A 19,722-nucleotide genomic window follows, 5' to 3' on the forward strand; every position below is an offset into this window, starting at 1 on the left:
AAAAAGTAGTATCTCAATGACTAATAGCAGCCATTGTAGGCAGTTGCTTCTTTATATATTGTTGCTCCTAGTCACATTTCACAACAGTACTTTTTCTGATTGGGGTATCACTAGCAGGGCAGGAATTTCATCACCTGTAATTTTCAATGTCAAAACTATTTTTGACTATCTATTCTACAGTTAATTTTCTTAAATTTACCAAACCATTCCTGCAGGTCAAGACTAAATATGAAGACTAACAAAACTTGCATACTAACTAGATAACCATTTTTTGGGAATTTGTTCAGCTGCCGGATAAACCCACATCAGACTCGTTAGAGAAATTACCAAATGCTTTTTTTAATCCAACAAATAAATGTCTAAATGGTACTTAGAAAATAACCTAAACAAAAGGACAAAATAAGTAAAACATAAGATGACAAATTGCAGAGACACTACAGATGATCTGGTTTCGAATGATACGACATTCAAAGGACAGCATTGATTCAATGAGATATTTCACAGAGCTGGAATTTCAACATTAGCCACATAATTTAAAGTTTTTTTCAGTGTAAATGTAACCTAAGCTATCTAATTTGTTTGTAGTACAGCGACAATAATTTGGTAACATTTAAATCTAGGGCTGTGTTCATGAGGCCCTCCATAATAAATGAAAAATATTTCTAACATTTATAAACCTTATTCCTACAAGTTCCAATAATTCCAACATTTTGTAAAGTGAACTGGAGTAGCCATTACGACAACTTTACCTTCTATTCAAAGACCTGAAACTTTGATCTAACAGAATTTAATGGTTAGGTGCAAAGCTAAGCTAAAATGTTAAAAAAAAAAGCAGTCAGATGATGCTAAAGCAACTGCACGCTGGTTTCCATTAGAAATTTGTGGTTTTGTTTTCTGTTTCTTTTCAGATTAGGGCAAAATGCGAAAGAATGATGCCGATGCAATACATAGAGGTCAAATTGAAAAGGACTGGAGCCTCCCTTTAACGTTCCAATTGAGTAAAACCTCACTTTGGGCTCAAGTTTTCCAGTTTTAGAAATAATTCTGCTCTGTGAAATAATCCCTCGATCACTCCATGGCCTCCTGGTTCTCCTGGTCAGCTGCTCGCTCTTCACTTGGCTCCTTGCCCTCCTTGCTCCTCTTGGACTTTTTGTGTTTGTGGCGGCGATGACCATCGCCTTCTTCGCTGTCATGCCTCCTTCTGCTACTGCTGAGACACACACACATACATATACACACATAAAAACACATACACACACACACACACAGAGAGAGAGAGAGTCTCCATTAGACTACAACACTTTTATACAAACAGCAGTGTTCTCCTTCCTCAATCCCTGAGGTGCCCTTAAGCAAGGCACCGAACCCACAACTGCTACCCAGGTGCCACGGATGAATGCCCGGCACGCTGGGATTGTTCGCTGCCATGGATGGGTTAAATGCAGAAGACGCACTTCATTAACCAAATAAATAATCATATAATAATCATTCCATCAAATAATAATCAGCACGGATCTGATTTTGTTTGGTGAAGCACGAGTTACCTTCGTGAGGATTTGTGTCTCCCTTCATCTTTCTCTCTATGTCTCCTCTCCCGGTGTCTCTCCTCTTTCTCTCGACTTGATCTTTCTCTGTGGCGGTCATATCCGCCGCGCTCACCATAGTCACGATAACGGTAGCGCTCCTCGTCACTAAGGGACAGAATATTAATTCATTATAAATATCAATAATAATCACATACCTATTTATATTCTTATCACATTCTGAATCGTATTGTAAAATTCTAGCGTAAATGTATGATTTCTCAATGTAGAATAATAGTAACCCAATAAAAGAAAAGACATCCATAAAAGTGTACATTTTGGGGACAAGAAAACAATAAAAAAGATACATCATAATAAACAAAAACTTATGCAGAGGATTTTTTTAACATACACTTTCCAAAATGTACACCCTAAAAACTGCCAGCCTTGCTAAAGGCCTTTTCACACCAATTCCGATTTTTATGCACAAAAAAAGAAAAAAAAAAAAAACTCGCATGTCCAGTTTTGAAAACAAACATATGTATATTATATATGTCCTTCACACAGAGTCCAAAACTGATGGACCGCAACGCTGTGTCAGATTTGGAATTAGAACCTGTTCTGTTTTCTGCGTTTGATGGATGCATTTAAAATCAATCTGATCAAACAAGCAGAGCGTCATTGTCATGGTTACAGACCAAACAAATGAGCAGGAAGATGGTGGAGTAACAGCTCATATTGTTTGCAGCAGGACACAAAAGCTTAAAGAACAAGCAACACGCTGACTATAAAGCTGCAGAGGTTAAAGAAAAAATATTTTTAACAAGAGGAGCAACACACAGAAGCGAAGTCTCAAAATCCCCCAGTGACCTTCAGAATCACTGCTGAACTCCATGTTCTCCCCATGGAGACTGGGCAGATACAGTGTTGTTTAGTTACAGTGCTTACAGTAAAATGATAAATTAATCATGGTTCCTACTCAATGAACCAATTTCTTCTACCTCTTCTAGAGTCATCCTGTGATTTCAGAGTGCTGAGACAAAAAATGGGTTGGACATCCAGGGAAAAAAAAAAATAATAATAATAAATAAATAAATAAATAAATAATATATATTTTTTTTCATACTCATTTGAAACAGCTACCTTAGGAAAATCTGCTAATCAAAAAGGGCTAACTCTATTAATGCTGAATTCGAGTGATGCCGGAAACTGGGAAAAAACTATTTTTGCATTCATTGCATCCGAATGGCGGACAAAGTCATATTTACCACTAGTCAACTTGGTATTTTAGATTATAAGCGTGTTTACGAGATGTGTATATCGCAATATTTTACTTCTTGCCCTGGAGAAATTGGCAAATATGCATTTGAATCTTCGCATTATGTATATTTTCTGAATATAAATTATGATCAGATTTGTCATTACTCAAAAAGAGTTTAGTTGTTAATTAATGATAAATCACTTTTTGGAGAAATTTTCTATACAGAGGCCAGATTTTTACTTGAACAAAGTGAAGTCTTATTTATTATCACCTGGTATACAGACAGACCTATTCCAAAAAAATTAGAATATCATGGCAAAGTTGATTAATTTCCTTAATTCCATTCAAAATGTTAAACTTTCACAGATTATAGATTCAGGGCCAGATTATAGATAACTGGCCAGAAGACCATCATTGATACCCTCCATAGGATGGGTTAGCCACAAAAGTTCATAGCTAAGGAGGCTGGCTGTTCACAGAATGCTGTGTCCAAGCATATCAGTGGAGAGTCTAGTGGAAGGACAGCATGTGGCAGGAGAAGATGCACCAGCAAAAGAGATGACCGTGGGCTTCAGTAGATTATCAAAAAGAGAAGATTCAAGAATCTGGCAGAGATGCAGCTTCAAACCCAGCTTCAAAAACCACCACATTCAGACGTACCCGGGAGATGGGCTACAACTGTCGGGTTCCTCGGGTCAAGCCACTTCTGAACCTGAATCCAACGTAGGAAGCGTCTCAACTGGGCCAAGGAGAAGAAGGGCTGAACCATTGGCCAGTGGTCCAAGGTTCACTTTTCTGATTAAAGTAAACTGTGTCTTTCATTCGGGAATCAAGGTCCAAGGGTTTGGAGGAAGACAGGTGAGGAACAAAACCCAAACTGCTTGAGGTCCAGTGTGAAATATCCACAGTCAGTCATGATTTGGGGGGCAATGTCTGGTGCAGGTAAACTCCGCTTTCTTAAATCCAAGGTCACCGCAACAGTCTACCAGAATGTTTTGGAGGACTTCATGATTCCTTCTGCTGAGGATCTGTATGGAGATGCAGATTTCATCTTCCAGAAGGACCAGCCCCCTGCCCATGCCGCCAGAAGCACCAAAGCCTGGTTTGATGCCCATGCCATCACAGTGCTTGACTGGCCAGCCAACTCGCCAGACCTATAACCAATTGAGAATCTATGGGGTATTCTCAAGAGGAAAATGAGGGCCACCAGACCCAACAACAAAGAAGAGCAAGCATCAAGGAAATCTGGGCTTCCATAACTCCTAGGCAATGCCACAGGCTGATTGCCTAAATGCCATGTCGCATCGAGGCAGTGATTAAAGCAAAGGGATTCCCAACCACGTATTGAAGACTGACATAGTTTTGAACCATATTTTGATTGATATGTTGTGATCCTAATTTCTTTTTTCCTGCAAAATCTGAGAAGTAGTTTGGGCTGATTTCTCCATAGTATTCTAATCTTTTGAAATCCTGTTTTCCTGGGTTTTATGAGCTGTAAGTCTAAATTATGTGAAAACAAATAAATAAATACTTGAAATCGTTTAAATTGTGGGCCCTGAATCTATAATCTATGAAAGTTTAACTTTTTGAATTAAATTATGGAAATTAATCAACTTTTCCATGATATTCAATTTTTTTTGTAATAGGTCTGTACACACCCTTCTGATGAGCACAAAACACAGCATAATTGTATGCAGCCAACTAACACACTTCAATAACTAAAAATATCTACCCTAGCTAACTCTGATAGCACATGCTAGTGGATAGGCTAGCAGAGTTGTAAGTGAACGGCTAGATTTCTCCTTCCCTGTCTAGCATACGGAAATAATCAAATGATTGAATAAGGGAATAAATTAAACAACTGTTAAACAGAGGGCGACTCTGACAAGAATAGCTGTATATGACGGAGTTTTATGGCCACAGTGTTGAGTGAAAAAAGATTCCAAGAATAAAGTCAGAATTCTGAGAATAATCTCTGAATAATTCTGAGAAAAAAAATCTCAGGATAATTGAGTAAAGAAGGTCTGTATAATTTCGAGAATATAATCAGAATATTTAGAGAAACACTGTTTGGGTTATGTGGAAGAAAACTGAGTGTTTATTCCTGAAATATATACCATAGTATGACTTAAGCAACACACTGCGTTCCAGTGTTACACTGTGTGTCTGCTCCATTATACGCAGCGAATTATTCCGAGATTTTTTCTCAGAATTATTCAAAGAATATTCTCAGAATTCTGACTTTATTCTCTGAATCTATTTTTTTTTATTACCGTGGCCCTAAACCTCCACTGTAGATGTATAAAACCATGGATAAATATATACTTTTTGCAAATAAATCCTGTCACTTATGAAATGTTGTTGTTTCCTGATCTGACCTGTTATAGGCCATGGATGTAGGGCTGTGCTCCCTTTCTCTCTCTCTCTCCCGGTCTCTCTCCCTCTCCCTCTCTCGGTCATGTGCTCTCTCTCTCGGCCGCTCCCTCTCCTTTTCTCGTTCTTTATCTCTGCGAGGATAATAATCCCACTGTTTGGCGTTGTCCATCATTCCAGACCAGCTGTTCACTGGAGCCTGCATGGGCGGGGGGTAACCACCTGCAAACAAACAAATAAATCCTACAATAAACATAACTGAAAAAACCTAAAGTAAACTGCTGAACCATTTAATGTGGACTGGCACCACAGTGGCTGCTCTACTGAAAGTAGAACACAAAGTTTTAATAAGATTAAGTTTATGATCAAAATATAAGTGCCAGGCCATTTAAGGCAGAATGGACAGTTCTAAGACAAGCTTAGACAGCGGAATGAATTATATTAATTCATTCATTGTTTGTAACTGCTTATCCAATTCATGGTCACTGTGGGCCTACCCAGAATCACTAGGCGCAAGGCAGGAACACACCCTAGAGGGGGCACCAGTCCTTCACGAGGCGACACACTCTCACCTATGATAGGTGGATTGGTGACTCAAAAGTGTCCAATGTGTTTTCGGATTGTGGGAGAAAACCGGAGCATCCAGAGTAAACCCACACCGGGAGGACACACCAAACTCCTCACAGACAGTCACCTGGAGAGGGAGTTGAACCCAAAACCCCAGGACCCTGAAGCTATGTGACAGCGACGCTACCTGCTGCGCCTGGAATTAATTTTACGTCTTTTTTATTATTATTATTTATTGCCAGTTTTGTTTTTCTTTTTTGATAAAAATTGTTTTCTAAATTTTGGTTTTGATTTAGCCATCAACTTTTATTCATTTCATCACTTATTTGTTAATATTTTAAGCAGTGTGTATTTATTAAAGGGGACATATTAAAGGGGTCTATTAATTACACAAAACATGTTCATGAAGTTCTTTGAACAAAATCATTCCCACATAATGGAATATCACCAGCTCCATTCTTGAAAAATACCAGAAAACAGAGGCGATATCCAACCCTGTGTCTGACCCTGAGTCGGCCCCAGCGCAAGAAGAGGAGGAGCCACCTGCACAGAGAGCCTCTCATATTGAGAATATTTATTCAAAAAACAATATATAAATAAACAGTTTTAACATAATTAAAGTCATAATTAAGTCAGCATTTGTCAGATTCTGTAACAGATGCAGCCCTTAAGGTGAAATAAAAGAAAAAGAAGCTAACATAGCTATTTATTCTGCACCCTTACAACACTGTGTAACCTCAAATGATGCAGTAGTTTTTTCCAGACGCATGTAACTGTTTCACTTTTTTTAATGAAAACGTCAAATATGCCAGTGTTAGTGTGTTTGTGTGAATATAGTAGCAGCATTTAAAGTGGAAATTAAACTTTGAATAACTCAATATAGCACTTGGAAATTATTATGTCATTTTATAAGGTGGAATTAAATTTTAAGCAAGTTTTAGACTGCACTAGTGTGTTTGGGGACGTTTAAACAAATACTACACAGTATAAAAACATCAGTATATGTTCACTTTTCTGCTTCAAAGTTTAGTTCATGACACCCTGGCACTGGAAGGCTTTTAAAGTTGTGGAGATCAGCGACGCAGCACACGCCAACTCTAAATACATTCCCGCTGCTATGTACGTATACTATAATTTATAACAATCCAACCTCGAGAAGAACAGCCACAGGTTTACCTCACTGCTGTTCCTGCAGCTCAGTCTCGAGTCTTCTTTTGCTTTTTTTTTTATTTTTTATTTTTTTTTAATTTCCTGATAGTTACTCTTCATCTTCTAATAATACAGAAACTCTCCCTATTTGGGACTAGGGGCCTTCATTAATCGGTGGGGCCCTACATGCGTAGTGAGCGTCTGCCTGCACAAAGACCTTCATGAATGCCAGTGTTGTTTCTCTGAACATTCCCATAGTGTGACATCACAACAAGAAGCCATCCAAACGGCTCGTAGAAGCATATGATTCCTGACACCATCCTGACGGATGTTTTTTTTCCTGCACTTGGAGTGTTTATAGGAGCAGTAGAGACCCAAGTGGAAGTACAAAAGCATGCAAAAAATGAGTTTTGCATAATACGTCCCCTTTAAAAATAAATAAATATATAAGCAATCAGTGAAGTTGCCTTTTAGTCTACACATACAGGTGCTGGTCATAAAATTAAAATATCATGGAAAAGTATTTCTGTAATTCCATTCAAAAAGTGAAACTTGTGTATTATGCTCATTCATTACACGCAGACTGATATTTCAAGTGTTTATTCCTTTTAATTTGATGATTATAACTGACAACTAATGAAAATCCCAAATTAATTCATTGTCTGTAACCGCTTATCCAGTTCAGGGTTACGGTGGGTCCTACCTGGAATTACTGTGCGCCAGTCCTTCACAGGGCGACACACACACACACACACACCTATGGACACCTATGCCAATCCACCTATCAATGTGTGTTTTTTGACCGTGGGAGGAAACCAGACCACCCACGTGGACACGGGGAGAACACACCAAACTCCTCACAGACAGTCACCCAGAGCGGGATTTGAACCCACAACCTCCAGGTCCCTGGAGCTGTGTGACTGCGACACCTACCTGCTGCACCACCGTGCCACCCCAACCCAAATTCAGTATTCAGAAAATTAGAATATTGTGAGAAGGTTCAATATTGAAGACACCTGGTGCCACACTCTAATCAGCGAATTAACTCAAAACACCTCCACAATCATGGGGAAGACTGCTGACTGTTGACCAGTGACACCTTACACAAGCAGAGCACAACACAAAAGGTCATTGTAAAGAGGCTGTTCACAGAGCTCTCTGTCCAAGCTCATTAATAGAGAGGCGAGGGGAAGGAAAAGAAGTGGTAGAAAAAAAGTGTACAGTCAATAGGGATAACCACACCCTGAAGAGGATTGTTAAACAAAACCCATTCAAAAATGTTAGGGAGATTCACAAAGACTGGACTGCAGCTGGAGTCAGTGCTCCAAGAACCACCACAGATGAATGCAAGACAGGGGTTTCAGCTCTCATAACACCTGGGCAGTGCCACAGACTGACTCCATGCCACGCCGCATTGCTGCAGTAATTCAGGCAAAAGGAGCCCAACTAAATATTGAGTGCTGTACATGCTCATACTTTTCAGTTGGCCAGCGTTTCTAAAAATCCTTTTTTTTTTTTGTAATAGTCTTATTTTAAGACTCTACAAAACTCTAATTTTCTGAGATACTAAATTTGAGGTTTTCATGAGTTGTCAGTTATAAACATCAAATTAAAAGAAATAAACATTTGTGTAATGAATGAGTATAATATACAAGTTTCAATTTTGAATGAATTTACTGAAATAAACTTTTTCATGATATTCAAATTTTAGAACCAGCACATGTTCTACCATAGCAGGAACAAATCTCTTGGTTTATTACTGGAGACTGACCTGGTGGGAACGGATACGGAGCAACTGGACGACAGTCATATCCTCCAGGATGCCCACTGCTACAGCAAAACAACATATAAATAACAGAAAACACGTCTACACAGTAAAAGGCAACAAGCCCATCCCACATGGTTAGAGTCTGAAAGCTGATTGGCCAAGGTCTTACTTTTCAATGGTTGGGATGAGAGAAGGGGGTGGGGCTCCAGGAGGAGGAGGGAAACCTGTGGGGGAAAAAAAGACATTTTTCAAATATTTTATAATTTTTAAAAAATAATAAAAAGTTTGTGTGTGTGTAAATTTGGGACAGAACATACCAGGAGGAGGAACAGTGATGGGCAATCCTGTAAACAACAGTAAACATTAAATAAATAAATATAAAATTGTGTGTGAGAGATAAAGACATGAGAAATAGGTTATAAATGAAATAGTTAAAAAAATGCAGCAGAGACAGAAAAATAAGAGAAAAAGAAAAACAGATAGTATGTATAATAGAGAAAAAGAGACTGACGTGGAGGCGGAATGAGAGGCGGGGCCTGGCTGACAGGGGGAGGAGGGAGAAACGGAGGCGGAGGGATATTCGGAGGAAGTGGTCCCGGGGGGAAGAATGTCGGCAGCTTTACAGGCGCTGGTTCTGTTTCGTTTGAAGAGTGCTCTGAAATCACCTAGACAATAAAAACAAGAAAACATTATTGAGCTAAACAGGGAGCTACAGAGACTGAATATACAGATATCTGTTCCAACAGCTCTTCACGCTTGAAGGAGAACATTTTGCACGAAACTGGTTTTCTTAAGACTTAAATAAATATTTAGCTTCTGGATTTTGATTTTTATTCATTCATCTTCTGTAAGTCATTGATTAGGTTCAGGGTGAGTCCCAAGAATTACATTCAACCAGTTACACTAACTCACACCTGTGGACAATTTCACACGCACACATACACACACAGTCACTCACAGACACACACACATATATATGGACAGTTTCTCACACACAAACACACCCCTTCATTCACACATTCACCAGTCACTCACACACAGAGAGAACACAACACACTACTCACAGACAGTGACCCAAGGCGGGCCCCGACCAGAGCAGTGTGTGTGTGTGTGTGTGTACCTGGATGTTGTTTTCCTCCAGATTGTGTCGCCGTCGGCCCTCCACTCGGCTGATGGTTGCCGTCTGTCCACCAATCACATCGATTGTCCCGCTGGACTTCCTGCAGCACACACAGACCACAAATATACGACAGAGTGATTAACAACATAACTCTACAGGACTTTCAGCATCAGAATTAAACACCACATACACAAACACACAAGAAATATTCCACAAAACAAGAACAAATTATTCAACAACACATGCAAAATTATATTACATTTTATTTTGCTACAAATTAAAAAATATGTCCCAAAGTGTCCGTAGCTTTAAGCCACATCCAGTTAAAGCTACGTAAGACTTTGTAACAGAGACGTAAACAAACGTCCCAATGTGACAGACTATGTGATCAAAAGATAATATGATAAATGAAAAGGGCCCATATTTCCTCTTCAGTCAGTGTTAACTGTAAAATCTTTAAGATTATATGTTGTGATGTTTAAAGTAAACCCATTAAAAGTGGGGGAAAAAAATGATGCTTTTATGTGGAAGGCATTAAAAAATCCACATTAAAAAATGTAAAAACAAATATAAACAAACACACACATACATTATATATATATCTTAACCTTATTTTTATTGAATATAATAGAGGTAACAGATGTATGTTTGTGTTTTCCCTGATATGGGCCCTTTAAAAAACAAACAACTTTGGATTTACTGAACTCTCAGGTGCTGTGAAAAAGAAGCTCTGCCCATATAGACACCCACTTACGTATAAAAGGGCGTGTCTTGGGAGGGTGGCCCTGCCCACTGTGGAGGGGAAATCCTATGATTGAATGAGTGAAGGAGACAGGCAGAGAAGTGTTACCTCCTCTCTCACACCAGGAGAAAATATGTTACACACACACACACACACACAAAAAATACTACCAACAATGACCTGTTAATTACCATAAAAATTAATTTTAAAAAAATCCACAAATTTTCCCAATTACTATAAATTTAGTCACTTCGACAAGTTTCGTGTCTGATGTATGATTTCTGTAATTTTATACTGTAGCTACCAGTCTAAATTAGCTAACACTCATTGATTCATTTTCTTCATTCTGTTCAGTGTGGCAACTTTCACCTATTCACCCAATCACTCACACCTGTGGACACTTCTGCACAGCCACTACACTTAGAATTTTGCTTCTATTATTGTAAGATTTTACTTTCTCATATTGAGAAAGTGTGAAGTCTCTGAACTCTGTCTTCCACCAGAGGGCAGTACAGAATGTTTTATGTTGTGCCTTACATTTTGGTTCATGTTTCTTTTTCAGTCAGAGATTGACTATTGCAACCATCTAAAATCAATCCTAGTGATATTAGCAGGTGTCTGCTTAACTTAAAGACTTGAGAGAGAGAGAGAGTGTGTGTGTGTGTACCTGGACGAGTTTTGTCCTGTTTTGTAGATGTTTGGAGGAGAAGTAAAGTCTGTTTTCGTGACATGAGCAACAACAGACACTTCTTTATCATTACCTGTCCGTCCCTGTTGAACCTGAGACACAGACAAACAAAAACTTTTTTTAAAGACATGAGAAACACAATACACAATTGTGAATCGGTTTCCAGTGTTTCCGCTATGCGTATTTTGCAGTGATGGCCCACCGCTGCCATCAGAATTTAAGTAATTACAAAGCAGAGGGCTTTTATTTTGGAGTAAAGAATACACAAAGTGGAAAAATGATGCCTACCACGCTGCTTCTATATGCACCTGACAAGCTAGCGAGCGAGCAAGAGAGAGAAAGAAATAGAGAGGAGAGGAAAAGTTTAGATTCTATAAGCTTTAAAATAGTGCTGTCTAGGTTGTGTTCATTTTTAAAAACAAATTGACAAAGTTTTTCCCCATCATTTATTTAGAAAATTAAGAGATTGTAATTCAGAAATTATAATAAAGAAAAAAAGATTCCTTTATCCAGTTTATGTATATTACATTAACATACACTTGAATTTATTTTATTCCTCCCCATACAAAGAATTACTAGTACTTTGAACAAATTCAAATTTTGCAAGTCCACAGGGTGGCGCTGTATCTCTTACTCTCCAGACAAGGAGAGATATTAGGACTGTAAAAGAGCTATAAACTCTGTCAGAGTGTGTAGTTCCACAGCCACACTTTTTTTTCCCAGCACTTTGCTGGTGATGGCGTCCAGCTTAAATTAAATCACGATTTAAGGTGGAATAGAACATCAGACTAAGAACCTGAGGAATAGGGAGCTTATTCAGATTTGTTACCGGCTCACTGCAGCTTTGTCCTGATGGAGCGGATGCCATCACCAGCAAAGTGCTGAGAAACTTTTATCTTACACTTATTTTGATTTTGAAAACATTATTGTATTTTTCATAGTTCAATCTAAAGAATTGAACTTTCAGTTTCAGATTTTTTTTCCAAATGAACAAAACGTTTGACTTTAATATAGCTTCATACATAGGTAGCTGTTTAAGTAGGCACCGTTCTAACCAAAATCTGTCCTCATAAGGCAGATTATTGAGTTAGAGAGCAACACACTCACACTTTTTCCCTCCTTACCTCAGTGGCTAGCATTGTCTCAGTGTCAGCGCAATGGATTATCCTTTGCCCATTTTTATCATGATTTGAATTATTTTTGCTCTTGGAGATGAGCGAAATAGACAGCAGTTGTGTTTGCGTTGCATCATAGGATTGCCTTCACGGCTGAGGAAGGGTTTGATGCTGCCTTAAAATTTGGGCAGATTAAAATACCTCAGTAGGCAGCATTTTCAAGGTATATAAGAATTGGGGCCGCCTACGTGTTATGAGGGAACACACTATAATGTAAAATGCTCTCTATGTAGACAGCTAACTAGGTCAAAACAGCAAAATTCAGCAGAACTGTGGGTAGTGTTAGCTAACGCTAAGTAATGTTTTTTTCTGTATCAAGCAGTGGATTGTGGGAAAATACAACAGTGGAACTGGTAGATAAGGCAGTGGATTGTGGGTAATTGAGGTCTTACAGAGATTTTGCTGGTGGTGGAGCTGATGGCAATAGGGTCGATACCCATTCTAAGACGCTTCTGTTTCTCACAGTACGCCTTCCACGTCTCCTCATTAAAGCCGTAATTGAAATAGTCGGATAAGTCCGCACCTACACACACACACACACACACACACACACACACACACACACACACACACACACACAGAGTTTCACTACAACAGTCATATACAGCATAACGGGAGTGAGGCTCTTTCCTTACATTTCTTGTTGAGGGTGTTTATACTTTATCAGTGTTTTTAATGCCATGAGAGACCAAAGTTGAATTTCCACACTGTATACAATAAATGCATTCTGTTCTATTCTATTCCATTCCATTCTACGTTTACTCACTCACTAATTCTCCAAAAGAGGGTGCAATATGCCTTTAACATTACCGGCTTGCTTGTAATTTAATTATTTTTGTTTTAGTGAATAATAAGATATGAAAAAATAGTTTTCTTGGTCTAAAAACTACAATAAGGTGCTTTCTTTTTAATTATTTAAACCTAATAATAATAATTTCAGTGAAGATAAAGGCTGGACAAACTCAAATGTCAAGTGATACATCTTGATATAAATCAGATAAAATAAATTAAACAATTACAATATTAATAAAGAAACAAAAGAATGTAAGAAAACACACATACCAGGTTTTCTCCAGGGCTTTTCCTCGAAGGACTCCATGTCCACCTCCAAGACGGGAATGCCGTTAATGTTTCCTGGAGCGTCCAGGTCCACTCCTTTCACCTTTGTTCCCACTGATATTGTGCAAAGATATTGTGCGTGTGTTATTTAAAATTTTAATAACAACTGATTTTATTTCTGTAACAAACATCATTAATAAACATAGTATCACAAAAATAATTTAATTAATTAATTAAACTCTGATTTTAAACAGCATAAGGAAACTACTGCCAACAACTAGCATGCAAACACACAAACCATGACCATAACCATGCTCTTTAATATTATTATTATTACTATTGTTATTATTGTTTCTGTTGACAACAGCATCAAGGGAACAAATGCATAGTTTATAAATAAATAAGTAAGTAAGTACATAAACAATCAATCACAAGTAATCACAAAGTCGACCCAGGTAAAGCTGTAATTTGTACCTGCTCCATACGGCCTGTTGCTGCCCGTCTTTATGTTCAGATTCACTGGTGTTGCTCCATATGTCCTAAAACATATGACACATATGACTAACGCAAAGAAGTCTCGATACAGGATCAGGACACTATCTGGATTAATAAAGCCCATACTCACTAAATATCAAAATAAGCCCAGATTAAGACATCTATACCCTTGCCATACTTACGTATACTGTGGAGCGCCTGTTTTGATGTCTCCAATAGTGACGCGAACATCATCGTCGTCATCGTCACTGTCGCTCTCACTATCTTCATCCTCTCCTGGAGCTTCGTCCTGATCAACAAGAAACGGTGTCGGAGTTTTATTATATAATCTGTGTCTGGCACATCTTATTCAGGGAACCGCAGCATCTCACTTTCCTTTAGTTTTGTAAATGATTTGTAAATCAGGGGTGCACAACTCAAGTCCTTGAGAACCAGTATGCAGCAAAGTTTGGTGATTCCTCTGCTGAAACAGACTCACTAAGCCTGGCAATTAACAGATGAGTTGAATCAGGTGTATGTGTGTGAGCAAAGGAATCAACAAACTTTGCTGAATACTGTCCCTCCAGGAGTTGTGGAACTCTGATGTAAATATCCTAAACACACTTTGCTACCCCTGTAGTCACAGAGTGTAATAAAACCGTCCTGAAATCAAAAGAAAGATGGTTTCCTGCCCTCGTCAAAAAGTTACATACGGCATATTCTGAAGTCAAAGGGGAAGGGGACAGAGGGAGCATTGGATTCCTACCCTCCTCCAAAGTTACATAGTGCAGTTTCTTCAGTGCCAAACTTGGAGTAGCAACAACAGACTCTCTATTCTTCCTGTTACAGCTCAGTAGAGGATCACAATGATATTGAAACTGGAATTTTAGAGTTAAAAATACTACCTAATATTGCTTTAACAGCACAATTACATTTTCAAAGTTTTTGAAAGCTGATCCCATGTCAGAGATTTACATTCAAACATGCCGCTCTTAAATTTCAGCCTCCATGACATTTTTGGTATCGTAAGAGGTAAATTGACCTCCATTGATCAACAACACATTAAACTCTTTAAGACTCACTTTTAACACCACAGTTTCAAAATGGACATCATTGGACATTAGACCTCTCACGATTATTACACAATCGCATGATCGCAATTATTTGCGCTAACCGCGATGATATTATATTTAATTTCAATCCCAACAAACAGAATGTCTATTACGTGTATTTCTAAACAAATTGTGAGACAAATGAATAATGAGATTTAGGCTGTGCATATCTCCTGTTTATTCTTCTGTCAGCAGCATTGTTTTATACACTTCATCTATCAGAGTGTGTGTCTTATTTCAGCAACAGTAAGTATAAATGTACCATGCGGCACATTACGACAAGGTAGCACAACTCGTCAAAACAGTCGGATTTGTTATTAAACTTTGGCTGTGAAAGGTGCCAATAAAACAAACTTGAGAAATCATCTGCGGATCCACCACCGCAGTTTGCTGAACTTGGGAACACAACGGCATCAACATTCTTCCTGGCAGCTGGCCATTCCAGAGACCCTCGGACGAGTATCTACATTCACACAGCACGTAAAAGTATACCAACTCTGATTTTGTGACAAAATCTAATTTTTTTTTGTTCTGCTGTTCAAAATGTCCATATAATGTGACTTATATTTGACATCAGTGTGAACAGATCATGCTCCTAAACTGACCCGCGCGCACAGAGAATGATGCTTCAGGCCCTGACCAGAAGGAAATATCCGTCTGTTTCATACAAAGCACTTTCATTTTTCAGATGAAGGACTGGGAACAGACTGGTGTTTTAGTGCAGCGCTGTTTCACAAAACCTCCCATTTCTTCATTCCAAATGAGTTATATGTTAAAAACAGAGTATTGATTAAATATTCTATAGAATATTAAAACGTGAATTGATTTTTCTTTCACTCTAAGCCCAGATTTCCTGGGTCTCTCACAAACACGAGTCTCAAAAGAGAAGACGAGCACAGACATAATGAGTTTAATATTTCCATGAGCCGTATTTATACAGCTTCATACCGACACAAAAAATATCAAACTGATATAGAACTTTAAAAAATAAATAAATAAATAAAGACCCCCCACTTTTATACAAATTTCCATGTGGTTTATGTTCTCATAAATGAGAGATAGGAAGCTGGCTCCAGGAGTTTCACAGGTTTTTCATATTTTTTACAAAACGGAAATCCTTTGACCTGGCCATTTCCACCTCCTAAACACTTCAAATTAAAATGCTTTGGACCATAGTCCGGAGACTATTCTCAGCGCTGGAGTGATGTATAAGTTGATTTAAAAGTCACATAAATTCCAACCTGGCCTTTCAGACAGCGTCGAATTTCCACAGATTGACATGGATCATATGAAAGTGTCCCAAATCTGATGTGAAAAAGTCAGATTCAATGCTATTTGTGCTGTTCACACAGACACATGAACAACACATCCATGTCACGTATGACTGAGTCTCTTTAACCGCTGTGTAAACGTAGCCTTAGTATTCCTTGCCCAGAATATGCCAAACCAGTAAATAACAGATGTTTATGCCGTAGTACATGCGATTTGATTTTTTGCTTATTTGAGGATTTGCAAATATCATTTTCAAGCATACAATTTTAATGTAAAGACGGGACAAGGGACAAATCTTTATATATCTTTAAGAATAAACAGTTCAATAAACTGACGTTCTTTACCATGATGATGTGTGTACGTTATTATGTTATCATTAAGCATATAAGCCTACTAAAATACTGGGGGTGTAAAATAAAAATAATAAATTAAATCGTTAATCGCAATTATTTGTATGACAATTAATCGTCAGTTACAATTTCATGATCGTGACAGACCTATTGGACATCAACACATTTGCAGGAGAACTCAACGCTAATTCCTTTTAATCGGCTCACCAGGCTTAGAGATGAACGCTAACAGCTAATCCTGTTACATTAACTAACAGAGAACTGCGTTTGCGAGCATCATGCTAAGAAACTCGCAAGAGGGAGGGCCAATTTTCCCACTGATCTTTCATGTTACAAAACAAGCCGCTAAATAACCTTAAATAAAATAATAGCCCAGTTACCTGATTGGTCACTCCATTGCCAGTAGTGGTCTCTTCAGTAACAAGAGCGGCAGGTGGGGCACTGTTAATTGTAGGACACATTTAGCAGATACATTACACTCACTGTAAAATACACCAGTACTTCTAATTAAATTTGAACATATGACATTATATATATATATATATAAGCTACACAATAAATCTACAGCTAACAATGTATTAACCAATATATAAAAATCAACAATAAGCCTGAAAAATGATCATACACCCTGTAAAAGAAGTATTTTATTATGACATGTTGATAAACATACTGTACAAATTGTTATGGTCTTTATCTTTGGAGCCCTCTCACCTGATGGCTGCCGTCAGTTTGGCATCCTCTTCCTCCTCCTCCTTATTTTCTTTGGTTTCTCCTTCATCTGCAAAAGTAGACACAGTGTCTCTATCAAATGAGCCGATCTCACACATCAACACATCAACAGAGGAGTTTACAAACTCTCGCAGCACTTCTGTGCCTGATCTACTTGTACCTGCACAACACACACTAACATGGGGCTAACAAATATGCAAAGAAACAGAAGGAGTTCAGTCTGTAACTGTACAATTACAAAGTGCTCCTGTGTGATCAGTGGAGCGGAAAGATATATGTGTGTGTGGATATTTCCTTCTCTGAGTGTGTATATGACTGAAGTCACAGAAGTGTGTGAGTGTAAGGTTATATATTTAGTTCTTGTGTGTATACGACGTGCATATTGAATATCACATACATATCGTGATTATCAAATATATATATATTTTTCCTCTGAGAATATTAATATGTGTGTGCGTACATACGGTTATATAAAGTTAAATATCAAATTGCGTAGAAATTGTGTGTATATAAATGTATATTATGTACCTCCGTAGAGCCACTCTTCCTCTTCGTCTCCCGCGGCGGTTTTCTCCGGTTCCTCTGTGGACATTTTGGACTTCTTTAACCCTCTTCAGCGCGGAGAGAGCTGGACTGCGACCCGCGCTGGTTAACTGGGCGATTAACAAAATAGTAATTAATAAACAGAGAGAGACAATTTAATGAAGAAACAAACCGAGCTTTGCGCTTTCTCACTCTCAAACACACAGCGAGGGAACATTCACTACCAGTTCACTCGTGTCATAATAAAAGTCCTTAGCATGCTTACGCTAACCTCTAAATTCTAATACTTAAAACTACAATACTTGGACAAAAATAAATAAATAAATAAATAAATATTACCATTATTATTATTATTATTATTATTATTATTCAGCTCAACAATGTGTAGTTGTACAGTTGCTCTGCATAATTTGTTACCCTCATTTGAACCTGCTCTGGTAAACCTGTGAGAGATAATTTTCATATTTACCCAGAGAAAGCTTGTCTTCAGGACGTCTTAGCAGACTCATGAGCACCTCACCAGGGTTCAATAATCATTAAATTAAAAAGGAAGTAATAGATGCAAAGCACTGGATAGCACCCCATCGCAGAGCATCAATGATTACATGAGCAAGTAAGGGACCTTTGTTAGACCCTTTCACCCTGTTCTTCAATGGTCAGGACCCTCACAGAGCAGGCATGATTTGCATAGTGGGTAATTCTCAGCGCTGCAATATCACTTTTTGGTGGTGGTGTTGTGCTTATATGAGTGGTTCAGACCCAGCTGTGCTGCTGGAGATTTGAAACAATCCACTCTGTTAGACACTCCTACCTTGTTGGTGGACTATTCTCAGTCCAGCAGTGAGTCTGGGGTCTTTAAAAACTCTAGCAGCACTGCTGTGTTTAATCTAAACATAGCACTGGTTAATAAACTGTTACTGGTTTTGGGTGGTTTAGGAGAAGCTGTGAAATGTTTTGTTTGTTAAAAGGATTCACAAAAGATGAAGCTTCCAAAGACAAACAGAACATCAGTCCTAAATTAATCCTAAAATATTCTAATTATCTGGTACAGAAATCTGCTCTAACATCCCATTTAAATTAATGAATGACTTAATAAGGTTTGGGGAGGGAGGATATAACCTACCATCCTCCCAAAATTGCATAGTATAGTTTCTGAAGTGCTGAGCCAGGACTAGCAATAAGAGAGACTATGTTTTCCTTATTACTGCTAAGTGAAGCACCACAATGATATTGTAGCTGTAATTTTAAGGGAAAAAAATACAACCTACTGTTTCTTTAAATATTTGGTTCCAATAAATGTATTATAAATTAATTCATAGATGTTACATATTCCCATTTGTAATTATGTAAAATGTGTATTTCCCCCAACGTATGATACATCCCCACACATTATATCTAGTTACTTATCTAGTTATATCAAACACGTTACTTAGTTTATAACAATTTAATATATGAGTGATTAAATTAATTAGATGTAAGAAACATGGCATATAAAGTACTTTTGTAGACTTAATAAGCTACTCCCATGTATTAAATTCCATTCAAGTAAATTCATTATTAAGTCATTCATTCACATTAAATATATCCTTGGTCCATTCCCAGGCCCTGAAATTTGTTTTGAGGGAATATGCCACCATCAAGACTCTGTATTAGACACATGTATTAAATATATCATTCTTATAATTTTTTTTTGTTGTTCTTCATACAGGTTAAATATTTTATTCCCATGCTTTATTAAATCTATTCCTAGGCATGAATCATTAAATTATTTTGACCGTATATGACAGAGCAGGAGTGTGGCACGGTGGCGCAACAGA

General features: G+C 37.9%; 1 protein-coding gene across 3 annotated transcripts; it reads right to left on the reverse strand.

Moving 5' to 3' along the window:
* Nucleotides 1-66: 66 nt before the first annotated feature.
* Nucleotides 67-18,136, reverse strand: fip1l1b (FIP1 like 1b (S. cerevisiae)). 3 transcript variants are annotated; one of them, XM_066659672.1, is made up of 17 exons: nucleotides 17,891-18,136; nucleotides 17,345-17,411; nucleotides 17,014-17,074; nucleotides 14,103-14,209; nucleotides 13,900-13,964; nucleotides 13,429-13,539; nucleotides 12,759-12,889; nucleotides 11,171-11,283; nucleotides 10,516-10,569; nucleotides 9,762-9,861; nucleotides 9,153-9,306; nucleotides 8,959-8,985; nucleotides 8,811-8,865; nucleotides 8,645-8,700; nucleotides 5,163-5,379; nucleotides 1,545-1,691; nucleotides 67-1,210 (listed from the first exon to the last, which is right to left on the reverse strand). In XM_066659672.1, the coding sequence occupies exons 1-17, from the start codon at nucleotides 17,952-17,954 to the stop codon at nucleotides 1,069-1,071; spliced, it is 1,671 nt and encodes a 556-aa protein (XP_066515769.1). In that variant the 5' UTR covers nucleotides 17,955-18,136; the 3' UTR covers nucleotides 67-1,068. The 3 variants fall into 3 exon arrangements, with proteins under 3 accessions (XP_066515769.1, XP_066515768.1, XP_066515767.1); XM_066659671.1 differs by having other exon boundaries at nucleotides 67-1,207; nucleotides 8,645-8,703; XM_066659670.1 differs by having other exon boundaries at nucleotides 8,645-8,703.
* Between the last annotated feature and the right edge of the window lie 1,586 nt (nucleotides 18,137-19,722).

Source organism: Hoplias malabaricus, chromosome 2, assembly GCF_029633855.1.
Source record: "Hoplias malabaricus isolate fHopMal1 chromosome 2, fHopMal1.hap1, whole genome shotgun sequence".
In the NCBI taxonomy this organism is placed as follows: Eukaryota; Metazoa; Chordata; class Actinopteri; order Characiformes; family Erythrinidae; genus Hoplias; species Hoplias malabaricus.